At 50.1% G+C, this 23,102-nt stretch overlaps 2 protein-coding genes across 4 annotated transcripts in view; one reads left to right on the top strand and one right to left on the bottom strand.

The window, feature by feature from the left end:
• Positions 1 to 93: 93 nt before the first annotated feature.
• LOC8053135 (glycerophosphodiester phosphodiesterase 1) lies at positions 94 to 3,594 on the bottom strand. Its single transcript, XM_040503670.2, has one exon. It carries the CDS (start codon positions 3,592 to 3,594, stop codon positions 2,578 to 2,580), a length of 1,017 nt encoding a protein of 338 aa, XP_040359604.1. The 3' UTR covers positions 94 to 2,577.
• Positions 3,595 to 4,010: 416 nt separating this feature from the next.
• The window catches only part of LOC8053136 (unconventional myosin-IXa), a 62,982-nt gene continuing 43,890 nt past the window's right edge, over positions 4,011 to 23,102 (top strand). For 2 of the 3 annotated variants that reach the window (XM_029971943.3, XM_029971915.4), the window contains exons 1-4: positions 4,011 to 4,312; positions 7,402 to 7,499; positions 12,810 to 12,906; positions 21,621 to 21,748. In XM_029971943.3, the coding sequence (XP_029827803.2) occupies positions 4,178 to 4,312; positions 7,402 to 7,499; positions 12,810 to 12,906; positions 21,621 to 21,748 (458 nt within the window). In that variant the 5' untranslated portion in view covers positions 4,011 to 4,177. Of the gene's footprint in view, positions 4,313 to 7,401; positions 7,500 to 9,172; positions 9,971 to 12,809; positions 12,907 to 21,620; positions 21,749 to 23,102 lie in introns of those variants that run through there. The other variant, XM_029971998.4, reaches the window with a different exon arrangement.

Raw genomic sequence — 23,102 nt, 5'->3', positions numbered from 1 at the left:
GGTCATTACTGAAGGTGTCCAAGCTCTTTCAAGAGTGCTTTACGCCTCTTGTACTCCAAGATGTCCTTAAAGCATAGGCACGAAAAACTGCAATTGATTACATAAGACATTTATTGTTCCACGTTTCCAGATATCAAAGGTCGAATTTGGGGCTCTTACGTGCCACACCAACGAAGGGCATCTGGGACGCCCCTGCAGAAGACTAAGGATTAATTTCGACCACTCGAGGATCTTTCGAGGTGCAGCCGAAATCTCGGTTACACCCGACCTTCTCTGCAATGAACCTCCGTCGGATTGCGGGTACCTTGGCCGGGATTCAAACATGCGGCCTGGGGATCCTCGGAGCCACCGAGGCGGCTTTTCCCCTCCATACGCATTAATAAACTGCCTTTTTTCCCCAAAAATTTAGCTGACTAGTTTTTGATGGACTAGACCTCTTGGACATGTTCCTTTGTTCAATACAAGGTTCAACAGACCAAACCATTTCCTTAAATACAGTCATTCGTGCAAAAATTCTCCAAGTGCACAGACCCAGCACAACGAATGTAAGTGCTTGGGAAGCTAGCATGCCATTCATGTAACAGGACAGACCATTCAGTGCAGGACATATAAATGCAGTGTATAAAACAATGAAACAAAAATCATAGTGATCCACCACCATTCTGTGACATGACACAAGCATTCACCGGAATCGATTCTAAACGACACTGATGTCGATAAACTTTTGAAGTGTATGACACTATGTATCTCCGCAATAGTTAAACAAAAAAATCAAAACTAAAGTGCGATATAAAAAAAAATCTGGCCCGCTTTAAATCACTGGTTTCACAAGAGTGCAGGACATTACAGGCCCTGGCTCAAGACATGGAAATGAGCTGTACATCATATTTGTTTGCACATTTTCATAGCATGCAAAAACTAGCTGCCACCACTAGAGGTCTGCACGGCAGAGGCGGGGATTCAAACCACAGTTAATCATTCACTAATCTTTTCAAACCACGAAGAGTACAATAATTCATTCTTATGCAGAATTTTTTTTTTGTTTGTTTGTTTGTTTTGTGCACAAATATCATAGTTACTGCTGGTCAGAGATTTCGGGAGGCACACACTTTGTGGCCGACAGGGCCGAGCAGAGACACTAAACTCCCCACCCCGGAAAACCTGCATTTCAAGTGCCTAAAGAGGGTAGATATGTTACAAAATAAGCCTTCCCCAAAATAATTTTGCCGGCCTTTATCAAATTCACGCCGCGAACCATACTTTTGAGCAAGTTTCGGCATCGCTCCTAACTCAAAATATGTCCCGCAGCGCACCCCGTTGTGCCGGCGCAAGCGCACAACCATTATGGACTCTTTTTCTCCTCCAGCGCTCGCTGTCGAGTTCGTGAGGGAAACAAAAACACTTATGACAAAATGCGCCGCAAAACAGGAACTAAACACACACACACACACACACACAAACAAACAAAAAAAAAACACAATGCGCTAGAAAAAAGAGATTATGCATTAATTGGCCCATCTGTCACTATTGAAACAAAGGCACGCGGGTGTATTTGGCGGGTAAACATAAGCACGAGGAGCGCAAATAACAGACCAACTTGTACGTGGTATGGGTAGACATGGGAATATTCTTAGCGAGTCTGAAGATCACGACTTTCGCTTATTGCGCGCTGGGAAGGCTCGCCGTCGACGGAGTACGAATAGATCATTTGCTATATCCCGTCCCAGATCGCGCTAAAAGAATCATGGGAACGGTGTTCCTTCAGCTCCTTAGTGATCGGTAATTTCGACCCTATCCTTGGTTACAACAGCTGTTGAGCGTAGTTCGGAGTCACCCTGAACAAGCGCCTGATATACCCCAATTACCACCGGTCATGAAGTTAAAGCGAGGGTGCAAACGAACCCTGGAGAGTGGGGACAAGGAGGACAAACACGACACAGATCATATCGCTTTTAAAATTCTCCTTAATGTCAGCATTTTTGGTACTGTGCATGCTGTCCACCTTTCAACCTGGATGGGCTGCAGAAATCTGACATTATTATCATTCTTGTACAGCTTCGAGGACGCTGATATTAAGTTAGAAACGCAAAAAATGCTATAAACAGCCCCACTGACTCCGAGCTAAATCCTGGTTTTTGTTGGGAATTCTCGGCTTTTTAAGCAATTTCTGCCAAAACAACAATCACGAGAATGATAATATTGTTAAGAGATTTCTGCAGCTCAGGCCAGGTTGAAAGGTGGATCGCATGCACAACATAAAAAATGCTGACATTGGCAAGAAATTTTAAAAGTGATATGACAGGTCCTTGGGGTATATCAGGTGCTTTTCAGGGCGACTCCGAATTACGCTCAAGAACTGTGTAACCATGGATTTGGTCAAAATTAGGTATCACTAGGGGCTGAAGGACCACCGTTCCCATGATTTCTCGAGTGCGGGCCGGGGCGCTTGGGAACATTGCAATATTAGGCACGGGATCGGATCGAAAGCGGATACGAAATGCTCTTGTTTTGTAAAGGTTTTTGTTACACACGCGTCATATCCAGGCATGGGGACAGGCGCCCTTTGGTCAGGTCCTGTCAGCGCAGCGTGTCCGTGATGATGGGCACCCGCAGCACCTTGGCGAAGTACTCTTTCTCGGCCGGGTGGTTGGGCGTCCAGGCGATCACGTGCACGCCCTGCCGCCTCCAGCCGTCCACGTACTCGCTGCTCAGCGTATTTTTGCAGATGAGCACCGCCGACACGCCGGTCACGTGCGGCAGCCAGCTGTGTAGCGCGCTGTCGAGCATCCAGTCTCCAGCCAGCGCCATCCAGTGGGCCCAGGGCGACTTGAAGCGCGGCCGGACCCGCTCCACGTCCTCGTAGGCCACGAAGCCCGGCCGCCAGGTCAGCGCCGTCACGATGCCCGGGTTGCGGATCCGCAGCGCGTACACGAACTGCGGGTAGAATGAGGCGACCAGGGCGCGCTCGTAGAGCTCCGTGTGCTTGCGGAAGAGGTCGTCGACCACGGTGACGGCCCGGTAGTCGTGCTCCTTCACGTCGAAGATGAGGCGCAGCCCGAGCCGGAGCGCTTCGCCGACGCCTTCGTCTAGGGTCGGCACCTTCTCACCGCGGTACTTGTGGGCGAAGGGGTGGTTGGTGGACGCGTCGAGGCGCCGAACCTCTTCGAAGGGCATGGCGGCGAGAGCGCCGGAACCGTCCGTCGTGCGGTCTACCGTGTCGTCGTGGAAGAGCACGGCCACGTTGTCGTGCGTGAAGGAGATGTCGAATTCGACGCCAGACGCGTTGTTGCGCTTGGCCTCTCGGAAGGCGGCTAGGGTGTTCTCGGGGGCGTCGTGGCCCGCGCCGCGGTGCGCGAACAGCGGCACTGCGCCGGACGCGTCGCCGAGGATGACGCGTTCGGCGAGGGCATCGTCGACGCGCGGCAAGGACAGTCGCCGGACGCCGTAGCAGAGGACGGCCACGACGAGCACGGTAAGGTACATAGACGCCATCAGATGCTGCAGGTAGAAGCAGGCGAAGAAAACCACGCAGAAAGCAAGCAGCGCCGATGTGAGCACGCTGCGGGGCGGCAAGAAGCTGTCACCACCGCGCATGGCGCTATGCTTCGGACGGAAGCGGCCTACGCGGCACCGGGCTGACCGGATGCCCGGCTCTTCCTCGTGACGCAGCTGATTCACCGCCTCCCCGACGTCCTCGGCACCAAGCGACCAAGCGTCGCGAGGATGGCGTCAACGACCGCGTCGGCAGTTGGTCAGCAGCCACGGTGGCCACGGGACCACGTACACGAGCACACGCCCGACGCCGCTGCCCAGTGTCGCTTGACGTACCTTTGTGGATTACCGCTTGCCTCCAAATGCAGCCGATAGAAGCCAAATTTTAGATTTGAGTACAAGACGAAAATAAGTCATTATTATTCTTCATTAACTCTCTCGCACCAGCAAAATGTAATGTTTTATTATTTTCTTCAAGTTCACCAGTGTTTTTGAAGTTACCTACGGTTACAAAATAATTGGCCCTCATCATCAGCGTCCCTCCAATGAAATGTGACACAGCCATTTGGATATGCTTTTCGAATCCAACTCGTCTCGTGCTTCGACCTGTCCACCTGTCGTCAGTTTGGTTCCTCGATGCTAGACCTGCGCTTCAGCTGCTTCAGCCACTTCAGCTGCTTCAGCCATGGACAAAGGGAATCCCACGCTCGACCCGAGTTCTCCGCCTCCGGACCTGCCGACGCTGGCCGCCGTCCAGCTACGCAAAATGGGACTTCGCGCTCCCAAGCTCAAACTGACCAAAGCGTCTGACGCCGGGCAGGTGAGTGGTCCCCGAACATCGCACTCTGTGTCCACACGGGGTTCGTGCGAGCTTCGAATGCACTGGTCACGTATCGAGGGTAGACTGTACCGAGCGGAACAGCGGAGGCGGCCTGGTTATCTGTGCGAGAGATGGAAACAGATTAGGAAGGTGGTCGGAGAACAGCTAGGGGAAGGATGCAAATATGTTCCGAAAGCCAGGGGTAGTCATAATGAAATAAGTTTACACTGGCTTAACCAGCCTCCGAGCTTCAAGAGCTTCGCCCTCTTCAGTGAATTCGTTTCTACGCTGCCCTCCGAGTTTATCCTCCTCGGAGGCTTGCAAAGTCTTTTTTTAACTATGGAAGAGATGGAAGAATGTCTGATCCCACATAACACATCGCTGTCAAGTTTTTCTTGTTTGTTTTGAAACACCAGCGGCCGCGTCTGAATTTTAACTCGCATGTTCGTTACCGCCGCGCTCGCCTGACAGACTAGCTGGAAGGAGGAGTTGGGCGCTCCTTTCGAGGGGTGGCGGGGGTGAAACAGGCCTGCATCTGACGACAGGCTGGATCTGATATGTTTTCCGCATAATTTTAGTTCAACTAGCTACTACAGGTCTTTCTCGGTCTTCTATGTTACATTGTTTTTGGCACCTTAGACACTGGTGTTCCCAGTAAACACTTAAATTTCAGTAAAAGCACGAACAGACTGAGGATTTCTGTTTTGTGCACTAATACAATATTAACTGGCCTGTTCTGTATACCTACAGTTGCGTGAAATGCCGAGGAACCTGTACCGACCTGGCCCATAGGCCCCCGAGTGCCTCGCATCTCCTCAGCTTGCATTGTGCTCTTTCCGTTGGGTTCTGACACAAGACCAGCCATGAGTCTGACTTTGTTGGAGGCTGGCTGAACTTACAAGGTCATGCGAGGGCTTTCTTCTGCAGTTCCTGGTAGCTTGATTCGGCATCCCTCGTCGAAATGCGAGGCTGCTGGGCACTCTTCAGACCTCGCACCAGTTTTCGTAAAACTATAGTCAAAATAGGCAATGTGGAAATGAGCAGTTTGAAGATGACTGTACCTCTCTCTTTGCACCCCCAATGCTGGCTGTTGGGCATCAATGGCTCTTTTTGTACTGTCTTTTACTGCAGTTGTAGGGGCGGAGTTGGAGGGCCACTTCAGTTAAAACAATATATTTTTATTCTCGCAAATCTCTGGAAATGATCGCGGGGCATTATCTCGAAAATATAGGCTTGGGAACGACATATTTGCAGAGGCATAACATTACTAGATAAAAAGCTTTACAAAAACAAAACTAGTTCTTGATGTTTCTAGTTTTTCCATTCTTTAAATACAGTGCTTGGGAACATGACATTAACTGGATAACAAATAACTGATGAATACGAAAATCTCTCGTGATCCGCGTAACAATATTTCTGGCAATGGCATTTCAGTGAAAAAGGCTCGTGATTCCGAAATGCAATAGGATTTTCCTTCTTTTCTTTCTCCCAATCTATTCGTTTCGAAAAATCTGCACTTACCTTTTCATCCGGGTGAAGTCATGTCCCCATACTTGCGCGTTCAATTACCATCGCTAGCATTATACTCAAGCGGGGTTCCGGATTTATGTAACATATATATTCCAGAGCGTGCGCATCTGGCCAAGTAGGCAGCGCGTGCGTGACCTATTGGTTATTGTGCCTGCCTCCCACGCGAAAAGCCAGGGTTCGATTCCTGGGAGCGACGCATCTTTTATTTATTCCTGCAATATAGCGGTCTGGTAAATTCGAGAATCCTGTTGCTTATTCAAGGTCCGAATGTTCTAGGCGTCGAACTAGAGTCGCTGTATTGGTTCCCAGAGTAACGGAACTCCGAAGGTTCGTTTTAGAACCGCGGCGCTTCACTGAAATCGAAACCATGTCTCCGCCAACCTGGGTCCACGCGTTGACGGGGGCGTGTTGAAAGAGCTTTATTTAAACTGATCGATGGGCTACACCAAAGGTTCTGTGGTGCTGTGAGTAGCCTCCGTAAATAATTAACATTACATTACATAGTTCGCTCTCTGATTCGTTTTTTGCTTGGTTGCGATGACAAGTCCAGCGCCAAGAATCATAGGGACTGCGCTCTCTTTGAGGAGCTTTCTGCCATCGGCCCTGTGCGTTTCGAATTGAGATACTTTGAAGTGATCCTAGATGTCATTGTAATAAAAAGACGCAGCATGTTGAGACAATCTGAATGGAAAACACTGCAATCTGAAAGCTATTCAGAACCATTTCACGAAACTAGGAAAGTAGCAAGAATATAAACTGCATGAAAGCAATTTTTCCCAGAGTCACCAGGACCCACTTTCGCTCGGTACGCTACTCCAAGGGGCAAACGCATACGTTCGACCTTCGATGGGTTAGCTCAGTTTGCTACACATCTAAAATTGAGCGACGCGATATGCGACAGCGAGAGATCTGACCCAGCACCGGCTTAAGCTTAGGCCGTCGCTTACCAAATCGCAAAAGCATCACTCAAACGAAACCGAACACAGTTGATGCCTGTTCGACTGCGAGGCAGCGAGTGATACGGTTGGGGTTTTGATATGCGTTGTTTGAGCAGTAGACGGTGTTAGGAGCTGCACAGGTGCCATTTGCGACAGTCGTGGTTTTAATACGCCATGTTTGAGCGGTGGACAGTGTTAGCAGATCATTGCAGTGTTGTCTTGCTCCGCTGCACAGTGTTTTACCAAAAAGGATGCCAAGAAGGGCTTATTGCACTTTCCGTCGGGCATATTTCCAAAAGCTTGTGACAGCTGGCAACAATAATTCTACGAAGCAATTTGGCCAAAAAGGCATTACTTCGAAGCATCGATTATTTAGTGGTGCTACGCCGGCCTATACTCCGTTCACCTCTGTCCCGACCGAAGCCCACATTCCACACTGTCTACACCAATCTTGGAGTTAGAAGCATTGTTTGGCCAGTGGCTGGGGTACTTGTGGGGTGGAGCAGAGGCGCGAGGTTGATGCGTAAGACTCGAACCTCGACCTCGAGTGGAAGGAAAGGGTCGACGGAGTTGCCGATCGCACCCTGACTCCGGTGCGTAAGAGGAAGTGCTTTCCTGCAGGCTTCGTGCAGCAGCCCTGCTGGCAGTGCCATCTTTGGGGTGGCCATCGAGGAGCAGCCCATGGTGCTGTCCCAGGACTCTGGCCTTTTGGTCCCGAGGTTAGTCGCGCCTCCGACGACCTCGCACTATTCTCTCGCCAACGATCTGGTCCCGCCCTATACACCGCCATACTCCAAAAGGTCCCCGATTTGACTCTTTAGAGGCTTGAGAATGTATGCGGGCAGTTGGTCAATATATTCATATATGAGAATGGTAGAGTTTGCACCTTCGGTGTCTCGGCAGCCTCGAGTGTGCATGCGTGTATACAAGTGTGCATGCGTGCACAAGTGTGCACTCATGTAAGAGCGTGCACACCGTTCTTACCTTGTCAAGGACTAGGGCTTCTGGATCACCGGGGGCTCCCCAGAGTGCTCCCACGGGTTCCTAGTCAAGCTTCCTCCCTGGCACTACGGCACTGGGAGGTGCAGGGCATGTGATGTTGTACATGGCACGTCGTGTCACGTGAGACCTAACGGTGTCAACGTGATTAAGTCTGTACCGTCGCATCGAGGAAAAAGCAAGTTTTGCACGTTGCTAATATGCCGTGTAAAGTAGTTCTCAAAAGATTTGGTTGTCGGAGGAAGAAGCGATGCCAAATATCTACAGTGCGCCTCAAACTTAACGCTGCCACGGCATTTGCCGTTTCTGACAGTCCCTGCGATGGCCCATTGAACTATCTGAAGAATGTTTGGCGTTCACGATTGCTATCCCATCCTGAGAAGGCGTCCCGAACGTTTTGGTGACAAATTTAACAGTAAGCAGCCTACACGAGCTCAATGGCGGCGTTAAGTTTGGGGAGCACTGTACATCTTGATCGGATAAGATAAATGTAATCTAAATGCACCTCCATACATTTCCTGATAAAAGGGGGGATTAGTAATGCTATGCAAAGAGGCAAACTTTTTAAAGCATGATATGCATTTTAGCGCTACCAATCAAAATTTTTGTCCGTTCATACATTTCCCGCTAAATTTGGCAGGAAATTGGTGCCACGTGACCTGACGTCACTTGGCCTATAAGCCAATTCAATTTCCCCGCTAAGTTTGGCGCGGAAATTGATGTCGCATACCCTGATGTCACGTGAACTATTCACCAATGTTGTTTCCCTGGTAAATTTAGCGGGAAAATTGACATCACGTGACCCGACTTCGCCTGACCTTTACTTTATATACATATAATGACCTATGGCTTTGTTCAAGTATCATTCATGCGAGTCTGGACACATTTTCTTGTTTTTGTTGATTTTTTAATATGTTACTCCTCAACATGTGTAGGAAACATAATCAAAAAAGATTTTGCAAAAAAATATAACATTTGAAGAGAAAAAAAACGAGTGGGTCAGAACGGCGTATTAGATTTTCAAAGTTTTCGTTTATGTCATGTTTGGTGATACCTACTACGCAAACTAGATATTAAAAATCTCAGATATTTTCCACTTATAATAGTTTGTGGGAATTATTGATCTAGATATGTGCAGCTTCATACAGGGCATATATCTTGAGTAGCAAATATGCAAACATGGCCCTTTTGACGTTTTGCTAGATTTCTGAGCAGTTATCTACAAAAATTAAATAGCTACAACATTAAACTTTAAATAATATAATCTTAATAAAACATTCTTTCGAATAATATATAATTCATTGCTTTATCTCAAATTGAAATATTTATGTGGCTTGAAGCAGTGGCAGTTCCGGTCCTTTTTGACCTCCTCGTCACAATGGTATCGCTCTACCTGCCGCCCAATGTTCCACTGCATTTCCATGAACTGTAAGGCCTCGTAGCTGAGCTGCCCGAGCCTTTTATAACTTTAGGCAATTTTAATTCTCACCACCCTTTGTGGGGACGTCAGGATTCCCTCAATGGAGTTATCGAACGGCTTTTATTAATTTCCAGGCCAACTTTTTTTAGCACTACTCGTAACACTTTCACCTCAGTTGACCTTTTTATTATCATCACCATCCTCACTTTTATACTTTTCATGGAAAGTTTTAAACACTCCTTTTGGCAGTGACCATTTTCCTATAATTTAGAGAGTTTTGGACCCTTTCCATCACTTTCGGCCCGCCCTCCTAGGTGGAAGTTGGAGAAGGCCGACTGGGCTCATTTCAGTTCAGAAGCTGCGTTTGTCCCATCTCTATTTAGTAGTATGCTCCCCGAGAAGGCGACAATTTGTCTGAATGTGTGTAATCAATGCATTTTCTATCCCCCAAACATGTGGCAATCTTCTCAGGAGGTGAAAACCCGGGTGGATTGAGGAATGAAAGGAACAGAGCCGGGCCTGGGGTATATTCCGCCGGTATCCAGCTGCGCTGAATCCGATTGAATTTAAAAAGAGCAGGGCCAAAGCTCGTTGGACGAGAAAACGTGTCAAGAAGACATTGTGGGTCAAATACCTCTCATCTTTAAACAGTTTTGTTTTGGCTAAAGAACTGTGGGACTGCCTGCGGAAAGTCCAGGGAGATTATCAATGTTTCCCAACCCTTCTTTTCTACTCCCGTTGTATCACTCAAAGATCAAGCAACTGTTCTTGGTGAGCATTTCCAGCTAATTAGTAGTTCCTCTAACTTCAGTGCAAAGTTAAATGAAGTTCCAGTCGACCGCTGAAAAGCAGTTCATCTTGATGTCTAATTCTGGCTCATATTTTTAGGATAGACCATTCACAATGTGTGAACTTCAGGTGGCACTTTGCACACAAAAGCAGTCTGCACTAGGCCCAGACAGAATGAACTGTAAAATGCTCAGGCGTCTATCCTCCGAATCCCTGGGTCATTTGTTGGAAGTTTTTTTTAAATTATATATGGAAAGAACCTGACTTTCCTCGTTGCTGGTAACATTCTCAACGGCAGCATTTTTTTTTTGTTTTTTTTTTTATAAAAGGCCTACGATACCACGTGGAGGTACGGAATTCTCCGGTATCTGTACAGCTGCAGTGTGCGTGGCCGCATATGCTTTTATGCGTGCGGAACTTTATAAGAGCATACCTTTCAGGTCCGCTTAGGCTTTACACTGTCTGATGTCTTCACTCAAGAAAATGGGGTCTCTCAAGAAAAGACCTGGGAATTCTATTTGCTGTTAAAATGAAGTCTTGCAAAGGTGATACCACCATTGGTATCTTTATGTAGATGCCATGCAGATCTCCTTCCCTTCATGTAACCTCCTCAGTTGTGAGCGGCAATTACTATCAGCAGGATGAGCATATGGGCAGATGAAAAGTTTCCAGTTTTCTCTCCAAAAGCCTATCTGTATTCCTTTTTTGTTGCATCAAGGATTGTCTTTAGATCCTTCTTTGCATCTAAATAACATTGACATATCCGTTCAACAGGAGCACAAATTTCTTGGGGTAATCTTCGATGAAATGCAAGTGCTTAAGCTCTTCAGATCTTCTTAAGGTGTCCCACATGTAATGGGGGTCAGACAGGCAATTCCTTCTACGATTATACAACTCCTAGGTTTGGTCTGGCTTTGACTATGGTGCAATCGTGTACGTTTCAGCACGGCCATATACTTTGAACTTTAAAGATGCTGGATCCAGTTCACCATTTAGGACTCTGGCTTGCCTCAGGTGCGTTTAGAACATCACCTGTGTAGAGTTTATACACCGATACGCATCAGATGTTGCTCGAGAAACGCAGACAGTATGCAAGTCATTGTTACGCTTTCAGGGTCTATTCTAATCCACACCACCTAGCCTACAGTGATGTTCATACCTGTAGGTTCCCTCTACATTTTGAGAACAAGCCGGGTATTGTATGGTCACTGAACTTCCACCTTCAGAGTTAGTGTTTCTCTTTCTGTCCCCTATCATGATATTTCTGCGCTAAATCACAGGGACAGTTGCTCGTTGGGACAAAGTTCCAGTCATTTGTGACTGGTCTCTTACAACATATAGTCAGTGGGTTGTCTCTGTGAAAGTTCTCCAGCAGGGGCTCCTTTCGCCGCAGGAGACTTATAGGGACTACACAGAATATTATACCGATGGGTCAAAATCATCATCTGTTGGCTGTGCAGTGTATTCTGGTTCATTTACAAAACCTGTAAAGCTTCGCTATGCAGCGAGCATTTTTACCACAGAGCTTTATGGCATCCTCTTAGCTGTTGAACAGATACTCCCAAAGTGTGTTACTGGCTGCTCCCTTCCAGCAAAGAATCTTCTTACTCAGCATGTTCAAGGTTAAATGAATGAAGCTGTTCAACTCGGATGTGGCGTAAAACTGTTGGGTACCAAGTCATGTTGAGATTCAAGGGAATGAAGCAGATACATTGACTGCATTTGCCAAGGATTCACCAATAGCAACGCATGGCTTACCCCACCAAGATATTCAACCGTTCTTGAAGAAATCACTTGAGTTCACGGCAATTAGAGTGGGACAAAGAATCCAACGTCAAGCTCCATGTCATTAAGCCTACCTGGCACTGTGGGAGAGTGCATTCCACAAGGAACTTTGTGTTGAGGTTCTGCTCTGCCGCCTGAGGATTGTCCCTACCCGCTTGACACACCTGTGCCTTCTTTGTGGCAAAGATGTGAAGCTCTGTACCCGTTGTCGGAAAGGGCTGACAATGTTGCACATTTTATGGCATTGTACGTTTCACCACCAATCTCCCTTTCAAGAACTTTTCAGAGGTCATCTGCCTTTTCATTCAATGTTTTTACATAGTGACTGCCCTTTCATTTCATTTGACCGGGTTTTTGGTTTCTTGAAAAAGACTGGCTACTATTTACACCAGTTGTAATTTTTATCCTGCTATCCCGAGCCCCCCCCTTTTTTTAGTGCCTTCTAAATAACTTGAAATTGGCACAATATGGCCTATAATGTTCTACAAACAGTAGGGAGTGCAACAAAGCCATTGTTATAATTTTATCTTCATTTTAAAAAAGTTATTACAACTTATAATTTGTTCGCTGATGAGTTATTGAAGTCTTTGCCAGTTAGAAATTTTGTAATTAACATTTTCCAGAAATGGTAATCTCGTTGCTCTCTTATTTATGAGGTATTAAGTCCTGACAAAAGTGTTCAGGTCCAGGCTCTAGATCCAAAGATGATGTTGGCAAAACTGTGTGGTCACGAAACAAATAATTTTGAGAAAACAAAAAGCTTTTCAAAACATGCTTACAAACAGCCTTAATAGGAAATTTCTAATCGATCCAACTGCATAAATGTGCACTTCCATAGTGTAGTACTTACAAAAATGTTTGACTTATAAATATAAAAACAAATACTGAATTTTTTATTTTTTTTTTATTTTGTGTTATAAGATTACGGTCTCCCCTTAGAACACATAATGTGCAATCGGTTTCTGGTTTTTCTACTATTTGTAGCACAGGCAAGGGCGCATGCTTGTTTCCTCCCTAACATTGGTTGGCGCTGCAGGTTTCTGCACATGGCCACTGCATACCTGTCACAGCACAGCTCGACCGAAGGACTCTTTCGCAAATCGGGTTCCGTCGCGCGCCAACGGGAGCTCAGGGTGAGTGCGCACTTGGAACACGTGCCGGAACTCGGCTGGCGAGTTGTTCAGGACCAGAGCAGCCGACGTATGTATGTACCGATAAACTCCGAATTCATGGCTTGCATTAACGTCACGTCGGCTGCCATTGTGGTGACCTTGCTGCCGAACGCGTACATTTCACGCCACCAAACTGGCTTGTCTTGACAAAAACAAGTGGGAATGACCACCGGCATGTTGCGATGGCAGTCACGAGCAAAGCATGTATTGGAACTGTTTTCAAATGCGAACAGTCTAAGCTTGTTAGGAAGAAAACTTTATCTACAGCATTATTTCTGTTTATCCGGAACACAGCATTGCATTCTGCCAGGCTGGATTTTAAAGCGGTAACTTTATAGGGCCAAATAACCTCCGGGGTCTAAGAAGCACGAAATGTGTGGGTCGGTCGGTCTGTAACCGCTAAACAATCTTGAAAAAGAAATGGCTACCAGTGTTAGGGATCAAAGCCCGGTCACTGGCATGCAAGCCCAGTGTGCTGCTGCCTGAGCTGCGGAGCCGACATGCAGGAACGGGAGGAGCAGAAGCAGGTGGTGCGAGAAAGCGAGGAGGGGAAAGGGCAGGAAAGCGCACTTCCCCTCTCTTGGGGACCCAGAAAATTCAGCCAAAGGCTTTATATTTGGTTGGTGCTGAAGGGAAGTGCATGCAGCATCAGAAAGAGATGATGGTTTGACTTAATATTGTCACGGGTGGTGACGAATAAACAAGAAATGAACAGAAATAAATAAACGTTTAATGTGGCGAACTTGTGCCAAAAATAAAGAAGGAAACAGAAGAAAGCAGAGCGTCGCGGGCGTCGAAGTCGGCGTGTCAGCAGAGTCGAACGCTGGGGCGAAAACTGACTCGACAAGATCGCGGGCGGCCTCTTATCTAGAGTGCGTCGCTATCTCGAAGATTCGGCGAAAGCGGCTCGAGCGTCGCGTGATCGGGCGAGAATGAACACGCACTTTCTAGAAAACAAAAGCAGGAATAAATGATAGAAGTTACGAGCGGTACATGAATAAACGAGAACTTTCTGGAGGTCCGTGACCGAGCGTTGCTTTCTCAGCCCTGGGCGCGGCATTATCCCCCCCTTTAAAAGTGCATCGTCCCGATGCAGCACAAAAACGGAAAACAAAAAAAACAAAAGGACAGCAGAATTGCTAGCCGGAGTTCACAGTCCACAGTTCACTCGTCGACGAGAGTGGAGAGTCCTATCGTTCGTAATACGGCTTCAGCCGGACGACATGCACCACCTCGGGTCGCGGCTGACGTCTTGCAGATGGGCGCGTTCCGTCGGGTAGAACTTCGTAGTTCAGATCGCCGAGGCGTCGGATGATCTTGTAGGGCCCAAAGTAGCGCTTCAGGAGTTTTTCGCTGAGACCGCGACGACGAATCGGCGTCCACACCCAAACTCTGTCTCCGGGCTGGAAGTGGACGTCGCGGCGACGAAGATTATACCGGTGAGCGTCGACATGTTGCTGGTCTTGAATTCGTAGTCTGACTAGCTGGCGGACCTCTTCTGCCCGTTGAGCAACCACCTGGGCGTCATCGCTCCCATCATTGACTGACTCGTGCGGCAACATTGAGTCTAGCATAGTCGTCACCGCCCGGCCATACACCAGCTGGAAGGGCGTCACTCCTGTGGTCTCTTGCACGGCTGTGTTGTAGGCGAACGTGACGTAGGGCAGCACTTCGTCCCAGGTCTTGTGCTCCACGTCGACGTACATAGAGACCATGTCGGCGATTGTTTTGTTGAGCCGCTCCGTCAACCCGTTGGTCTGCGGATGGTATGCCGTTGTTCGACGGTGTTCCGTGTGGCTTAGACGCAGGATCTCTTGGGTCAACTGTGCCATAAACGATGACCCTCGGTCTGTGATCAGTACTTCGGGGGCGCCATGGCGGAGGACGATGGACTCGATGAAGAACTTGGCGACTTCGACAGCAGTCCCCGAAGGAAGGGCTTTCGTCTCGGCGTAACGAGTGAGATAATCGGTGGCGACGATTATCCAGCGGTTCCCCATCGTCGACGGTGGAAAAGGACCCAGCAAATCCATTCCAATTTGCTGGAAGGGCTTGGTTGGCGGGGTAATCGGCTGAAGGAGACCTGCTGGCTTTGACGGTGGTTTCTTGCGTCGCTGGCACTCATGGCACGATCGTGTGTAGAGATGGACGGTCTTCGGAAGCTTTGGCCAGTAGTACTTGTCACGAATCCGGGCAAGGGTCCTGCTGTAGCCGAGATGTCCGGCCGTTGGGTCGTCGTGGCACGCTTGAAAAATTTCTTCTCGGAGGCTGGCGGGGACAACCAGTAGCCAGGGGGTTTCGCTGGTTCCGAAATTCTTTCTGAAGAGCACGCCTCGCCGCAGGACAAAGCTCGGTAGGTCCCGAGAAAAGACCCGTGGGACAGAGCCTCCTCGACCTTCGAGGCTGTCGATCACGGAGCTAAGTTCCGCGTCGTCGCGTTGCAGTGCCCTCATGTCGGTAGCGTCAAGTGCGCCTAGAAAACGGGCGTCGTCATCGTCGTCCGCGCCGGAGATTGGAGGTTCGACTGGAGCCCTAGACAAACAGTCAGCGTCATTATGCTTGCGGCCGGACTTATGCACAATGGTTACGTCGAATTCCTGCAGTCGAAGGCTCCAGCGGGCGAGGCGTCCGGACGGATCCTTGAGGTTTGCGAGCCAGCAGAGGGCGTGGTGGTCTGTGACCACGCGAAACGGGATCCCGTACAAGTACGGGCGGAACTTGGTTATCGCCCAGACGACAGCAAGACATTCTTTGTCGGTCGTTGAATAATTTTGTTCTGCCTTGGACAGCGCCCGGCTTGCGTAAGCGATTACTCTCTCTGCCCCTTCTTGTCGCTGAACGAGTACCGCACCGAGACCGGTATTGCTGGCGTCCGTGTGGATTTCAGTCTCCGCCGACTGGTCAAAATGTCCGAGGATAGGGGGCGACTGGAGCCTTCGCTTGAGTTCGTCGAACGCTTGCTCTTGCTCCTCTCCCCACTGGAACTGCACGTCGTCTTTCGTCAGATGCGTCAGCGGTGCAGAAATTTGCGCAAAGTCACGAACGAAACGTCTGTAATAGGCGCACAGCCCAAGGAATCTTCGAACGGTCTTCTTGTCTGATGGCTTCGGGAACTCGGCGACAGCGGACGTCTTGGCGGGATCAGGGCTTACACCCTGAGCACTCACGACGTGGCCCAAGAATTTGAGCTCACCATAGGCGAACCGACACTTGGAAGGCTTGAGGGTCAGCCCAGCAGCTTTGAAGGCCTGTAGCACGGCTCGCAGTCGTCTCAGGTGCTCGTCGAATTCGCTTGCGAAGACCACAACATCGTCGAGGTAGACGAGACAGCTTTGCCATTTCAAGCCGGCAAGGACGGTGTCCATAACGCGCTGGAAGGTTGCCGGCGCTGTGCACAGCCCGAACGGCATTACTTTAAACTCATACAGTCCGTCCGGCGTGACGAAGGCCGTCTTCTCACGATCTCGTTCGTCGACCTCAATCTGCCAGTACCCGCTCTTCAAGTCCATCGACGAAAAGTATCGGGCGTGGCGTAGTCGGTCCAGGGTGTCGTCGATGCGTGGCAGTGGGTAGACGTCCTTTTTTGTTACGGCGTTCAGTCGGCGATAGTCCACGCAGAACCGAAGAGTCCCGTCTTTCTTTTTCACCAGGACTACCGGTGAAGCCCACGGACTCCTTGAGGGCTGGATAATGTCGTCGTCAAGCATTTCTTGTACCTGCTGCTGGATGGCTTCCCTTTCTTTCACAGAGACCCTGTACGGCGGCCGATGCACAGGGAGTGCGTCGTCATCAGTAATTATCCGATGTTTCTCAACCGTCGTTTGGCGCACTTTCGACGACGTGGAGAAGCACTCACTGAACTCGGCGAGAAGGTCACGAAGTTGTCGTCGTTGTGGGGCTGGGAGGGATGGGTCGATGTCGAGCTCTGAGGACGTGATTGTCTTGTTCTGCGTCGGAGAGGCGTCTTCTGAGATCACGGCGATCGCGGCTGAGTCTTCAATTTCCTCGACGTAGCCCACAGTTGTACCCTTTGTAAGGTGCTGCGACTCTTGCCGAAAATTGGTGACAAGGGCTACTGTACGCCCGTCCTGGAGCTCAGTTACGCCTCTTGCAATGCCAATCCCTCGTCCGAGGAGAAGTTGGACGCTTCCTTCCAGCAGTGCTACACCGCAGGTGGCTCCTTCGGTCCCGACGGGCACAAAGACACTCGACAGCGGCGGCAGGTTTACGTGGCTGGCGAGGACTCGCACTGCAGCTAACGTCGGTTTGGTATTTTCCACCGATGGGGCAGGCTTCCGAAGCGTCAGCTTGTTCTCCGCAAGGTCGATGATGGCGCCGTATTCACACAGGAAGTCCATTCCGAGAATGACGTCCCTCGAACAGTGTTGCAAAACGACGAACTTCACAGGGCATGTTTCGCCGTGAATCTCGACGCGAGCGGTGCATCTCCCGACTGGTGTAATCAGGTGTCCTCCGGCGGTTCTTATTTGTGGTCCATCCCACGGCGTCATGACTTTTCGAAGGCGGCGAGAGAGCCTCCCACTCAAGACTGAGTAGTCTGCTCCGGTGTCCACGAGTGCAGATGCGTCGTGGCCGTCGATGACGACGTTTAGGTTATTGGACACCACTGCAGCGGCGTCGTTTTGGTCTCTGGTAGCGTTCGAGTGGGGGCCCACCGACGTTCGTGGAGGATCTTGGCGTCGGTCGTCTTCGGCAACTCCACCTCCAGGGGTTGCCGCGCCTAGTTTCCCCGGCGAGGAGCGAGGGGGGACAGGCTTTCACGTCGCGGTCGGTGCATCGGCGAAGCTGGACGTCGCGGTGACGGCGACCGGAACTCTCGGCGGGACGCAGGCTCGGGGGACTGGGGTCGTCGCAGGTACTCGTCGATCTCCCGAGGGCGTTCACCATACCGGGGGCGCGGGTCGCTCGGGTGGAACCCGCGTAGCCCGAGTCGTCGGTATGGGCATCGGCGGTAGGTGTGGTCCGCTTCCCCGCAATGGAAGCACAGAGGGCGTCGGTCGGGCGTTCGCCACACGTCGGTCTTGCGGGGTGCGCGAGGCTCCGGGCAGGCGTACTGGACCTGGTCGTCGTAGCGTCGGTCGTGCTGCGGCGCAGGAGACTGACGTCGGGGCGGCGTGACATAGGTGCGGCGAGGCGGCGGTGGCCGTCGGGCCACTGCGGCGTAGGTCAGGCCGGGCTCTTCGGGTGGTGCTACGCAGGCAGGAGCCTCCGGTTGAATTGCTCGCTGGACTTCTTCGCGCACCACTTCGGCGATCGACAGCTCAGCCGGCTGGTTGGCAGCAGGCAGAAGCTTGCGGAGCTCCTCCCGGACGATGTCGCGGACGATTTCCCGAAGGCCGTCGACACCGGTGGCGTTCAGGTCTAGTCGGCAAGATGCGGCGGTTCGAGGAGCTGGCACGCCGGCGAGTCGATGGTAATGGCTTGCTCGGGCCGACAGCGCTCGCTCGATGTTAGTGGCTTCAGCCACAAAACCGTCGACGGTTGTCGGGGGATGGCGGATAAGGCCCCCAAAAATTTCAGCCTTCACGCCACGCATGAGGACGCGAAGCTTCTTCTCATCGGCCGCCTCCGGATCGGCTCGGGCACATAGGCGCATGACATCCTCTACGAAGCTGGTCACGCTTTCGTTGGGGCCCTGCACCCTTGTTTGGAGAAGGTCCTCCGCTCGCTGCCGACGGTGGTGGTTGAGGAACGTTCGCTTCAATTCCGCGGCGCAGGACTCCCACGTAGTGAAGGACGCTTCGTGGTTTTCAAACCAATGCCTCGCAGTTCCTTCAAGCGCGAAGTAGAGATTGTGGAGGCATTGTTCAGTCGTCCATCCGTTGTGGCGGGCTACACGTTCGTAGTGTTGCAGCCAGTCTTCAACGTCCTCGTGGACGTCTCCGTGGAAAGGCGTTGGAGTCCTGGGTGCGACCGGCAGGTACACAACGGCAGAAGCGGCCGGGGTCTGCGCCTGGTTGGCCATCGTCGTCTTCGGGTTGGTCGTGGGTGGCAGAAGCCCGTGTTCCGGGGGTAGACCTCGGATGCGGCGACTTGACCGGGTCTCGATCTGGTCTTCGTCGGGTCCTCCGGAGCTGGGGTTTGGACTTGTACTGCGGGAACTTGGAGGGCTGCGCCGTACGGACATGTGATTACCCCGCACCTCCACCAGAATGTCACGGGTGGTGACGAATAAACAAGAAATGAACAGAAATAAATAAACGTTTAATGTGGCGAACTTGTGCCAAAAATAAAGAAGGAAACAGAAGAAAGCAGAGCGTCGCGGGCGTCGAAGTCGGCGTGTCAGCAGAGTCGAACGCTGGGGCGAAAACTGACTCGACAAGATCGCGGGCGGCCTCTTATCTAGAGTGCGTCGCTATCTCGAAGATTCGGCGAAAGCGGCTCGAGCGTCGCGTGATCGGGCGAGAATGAACACGCACTTTCTAGAAAACAAAAGCAGGAATAAATGATAGAAGTTACGAGCGGTACATGAATAAACGAGAACTTTCTGGAGGTCCGTGACCGAGCGTTGCTTTCTCAGCCCTGGGCGCGGCAATATGTTAATACAAAACCCAGCTCCTCTTCCTGCGCACTCCATTTAGCCTCTAGCCTTCACAATGCTACCAAAATATTGTCGCCCACCTCGAGATCAGGCTCCTGATATTCTGGAGTGGAAACGACCACCACCGATTACGTCTTTGCGCAAGGTGTTTGCAAGCTACTTTGCTCGAAGTTTGTAGCGTATTTCTCAATACAAAAACCGTCGCTCTGTACCGTCAAGAACAATAGAAACTGGGACAACAACTACGTCAGCCACTGCGGTGCCACCAGTAATCGCCCACTATGGTTGCATGCGGTGCTAGGCTGCATGCGCAAGCTCTTCGTTGAAGAATGCATCTCTGCTGCGCAAACTCTCGATCGGCAGGAACAACTGCCAAAGATAAAGCTATAAGCTCGGGATCCTTGCCTTCAGAACAATATTACCATTAAAAGACAATTTATTGTTCAGAGTGTTGTAATGAAAATCGTAAGGAAAGCAAAAACTGTCAAAGTAACTGATTTGACAGGACGTTGGCTGGGTGGTGTTACGTCAATTCTTGTTATCACATGGGGCCAGGGCCCAAAGTATAAACAAATCAAATCTAAAGATGTCACTGCCAAAACTCTGAGTTTACAAAAAGCACAGAGTTTGAGGTCTCTTCTCTTAATAAAGTCTTTTAAACAGCCCCCTCCCTGTCTTACTGTGGTGCTTTAGCTTTCCTGTGTGGGTTATCTGGCCCCCACACTCAAATGAGTTTGAGACCACTGCTCTACACTATCAATCGTCAACAGATTTCTAAGGTTTCTTGGGAGACTACCATCGAGGCAGTTGGCAGCTCCTGATATCATTCGAATATTGGCAATCGAAAGGCAACATTTCTTCGTCGGGCTCCAAGTTAGACATTAGGCGAGATTTCCGACCACCGCGATTGGACAGTGCCAAGGTCAGAAATCTTGCTCCCTTTTTCGCCGAGCGTCCAACAGAGTCCCCACGCCGCATCAGTAAGAACCGGGCACACATTAAAGGGGTGCGGAAACTAATTTCCAGCGCTCATTTTTTAGCTTTAACGCATTGCATGTTGCAGCATAACCTCAGAAATACCGGTTTTTCGTTGAAAGCTACAAGAAAACGAATTTTAAAGCTAAGTAAACAATCTTTCAATGTGCACCTGGTGGATGCATGTGGAGCCTATTTGGGAGGTAATTTAGCAACGTTGGGGAACTTTCTACTTAGTCATGACGTAGCAAGTTCCATCGGAGCAGCGCTGCTCTTTGGAATTCAACATTTTTCTTCATAGCTTTCCTCCTCAACCCACAAATCGCGCATTGCATTAAACAGTGCAAAACGACGGGCCCTCATTTGTGTACCCGGTCACAGCCATTCTCCCCCTAGAAGATTAGTTTGTCGCTCAAAATTTGGACGAAAGTTGCGTTCCTTACCCCGTTCACCCCTAAGCTGACAGTGCTATGGAAGCTACGTGCTCCTTGGGCCAGACACACGCTCGTCACCCCACGGGTACTTTGAACGGCTCGGTTGTAACGCGTTGACGCTATTGACACCACCACAATGCTGACGCCACCAACGGCAAAGCTCATAACCACGCCAGCCTTGCTATGTCACGACTGCGGGTAATCTTTTTTTTTCTGCTTCGCGATGCATCCCATGATGTATCGCGATCTCCATTCGCTTCTCTTCGAGTGCTTGCTTGAGTGCACCGTTTGGAACGAAAAATATAGCCAGTCGTTCAAAAAACAAGCGTAAGATTATCTATTTTTGACAAACAGTTCGAATAACACACGGACAAGAAGGAGAGAACACACTCCATTCTGGTAAGATTATCATTTACAGTTATTATCTGTCATGCTCGACTCATTTCCGAACCAAATTTGCATATTTAAATTTGTTTCGGTACTCCTAAGCAAGTAGCACGTGCAAACGAAAACAGTGTCGCATGGTGTCACCGGGTGGCGTAACCATAGTAACCATCCGAATGTGGTGGTGTGGCATTTCTCGCTTTATATAGCTGATCGGCGAGGGTCGCACGGCTTATTTGTAATTGTTCTAGCATTGTCGCGAACCGTTTTTACGACGAGCGTCGGAGCCGCATCACTTCTCTGAAGCATTGGGCGTGCAGCGCGTCCTGGAGGCCGGGGGCAAGCTGGAGGCGGTGCCCGTGCACGACGTGGCGGGGCTCCTCAAGCAGTGGTTCCGGGAACTCCCCGAACCGGTGGTGCCAAAGCCCCTGCAGACCCTGCTGCTCAGGTCAGCTTCCCCGAAAAACACCCTCGACTTCCGGAGCATGCCTCCCAGCGCCTACCGTGTCCTCGAGCGCAGTCCCTCGATTTCCACTGAAGGATTTTGTAAAAGCGTCGGCCAGATGCGTGTCTGGCCGCCTCCCTTTGTGCAACCGACTGCCGGGATTGCGACGTGCCGGCTCCGGCGATGCGTTGCCACCCACTTTGGATGTATTGGCAGCTTGGGACGCCGAGTGTGTCTGTTGAGCAGGCGTTTGTGGCACCGTGGCTGCAGTGCCCGAAACGCTCCTCCGACACGTGCATTTTGATTGATTGATTGATTAAAAACGTCTTTATTTCAGAAAAAAAGAAATTGAGGAGGAAGGGTGTTTATCTTAATTCCAGGATTGCACAGGCCTCCCAATGCTGCAATGGCCCTCTCTACCAGCCAATGCTGGCAGGCAGGGTCATAGCTGCGCCGGATGGCCTCCCACTGCTCCCTTGACGTGTGTGAGATTGGGTCTCTAGTTGGTGTGTGTTGGCATGCCCATGCTGTATGGTATGAAAATTGGAGGTGCGTTCATTACGGAAGGTAACAAAGACTTCAAATATTGGTACCCGTTATGGGGGGTGCGTTCATTATGCGAGTAAACGTGGTACGACCCGTCCTACAATAGCATGTACAACTTTAATATTGTGCATGCTACTGTGAGAATGTGAGAAAAATGCTATCATATAAATTTATTTTGTGTCACTTCAAGCCCAAAAAGATTCCAGATTGCCAGCCTTTGATATTGTCACGGTCGAAAACGATTGGCGAATGTAGAATAGGAAATAAACGTAAGGCAAACTTGTGTCTCTGAACGGATTCTACCCCACACAGCCGAAGTGGGACCCACAGGGGCATGCATGAGCAGCCCAAGTTGGGTATGCCCACGCTACATGTGTCCCTGTGGAGCCCACCTTTGTGTTAACTATGCCCCGAATAGCCGAGGTGGGACCCCGGGCCCATTTCATGGGCAGCCAAAGTTGAGTATGCCCACACTTTGCCGAAATGTCACCCAAGGGGGTACTGCGTGGGCAGCCAAGTCGGGCTTGCCCACGCCACACCGACGTGAGATTTACGGGGACCTCCCTTCAACTGCTACCTGGGAAGCAGTACTTGACTGCTTCAGGTCAGTCGACGTCGCAGGATGCATGCTTCTCTTTTGTTTGATTCAGACACAAGTTTGCCTTATCAAACATTCACTTACTATTCTACATTGCCCTGTCGTTTTTGTTCGGGACAATATGAAAGGCTGGCAAGCTAGAACCTTTTTGGGCTTGAAATGACTCGATATCAATTTATAAGATATAGCATTTTTGTCACCGTACCTGGTATT

This window comes from Ixodes scapularis, unplaced genomic scaffold (genome assembly GCF_016920785.2).
Source record: "Ixodes scapularis isolate PalLabHiFi unplaced genomic scaffold, ASM1692078v2 PGA_scaffold4__175_contigs__length_147842914, whole genome shotgun sequence".
NCBI classification, from domain to species: Eukaryota; Metazoa; Arthropoda; class Arachnida; order Ixodida; family Ixodidae; genus Ixodes; species Ixodes scapularis.
This window is presented reverse-complemented; position numbering and strand designations above follow the sequence as displayed.

What these genes read in the sequence shown, in the direction of transcription:
- LOC8053135 (XM_040503670.2), bottom strand. Translation starts at nt 3,594, where the DNA reads ATGCGCGGTGGTGACAGCTTCTTGCCGCCCCGCAGCGTGCTCACATCG.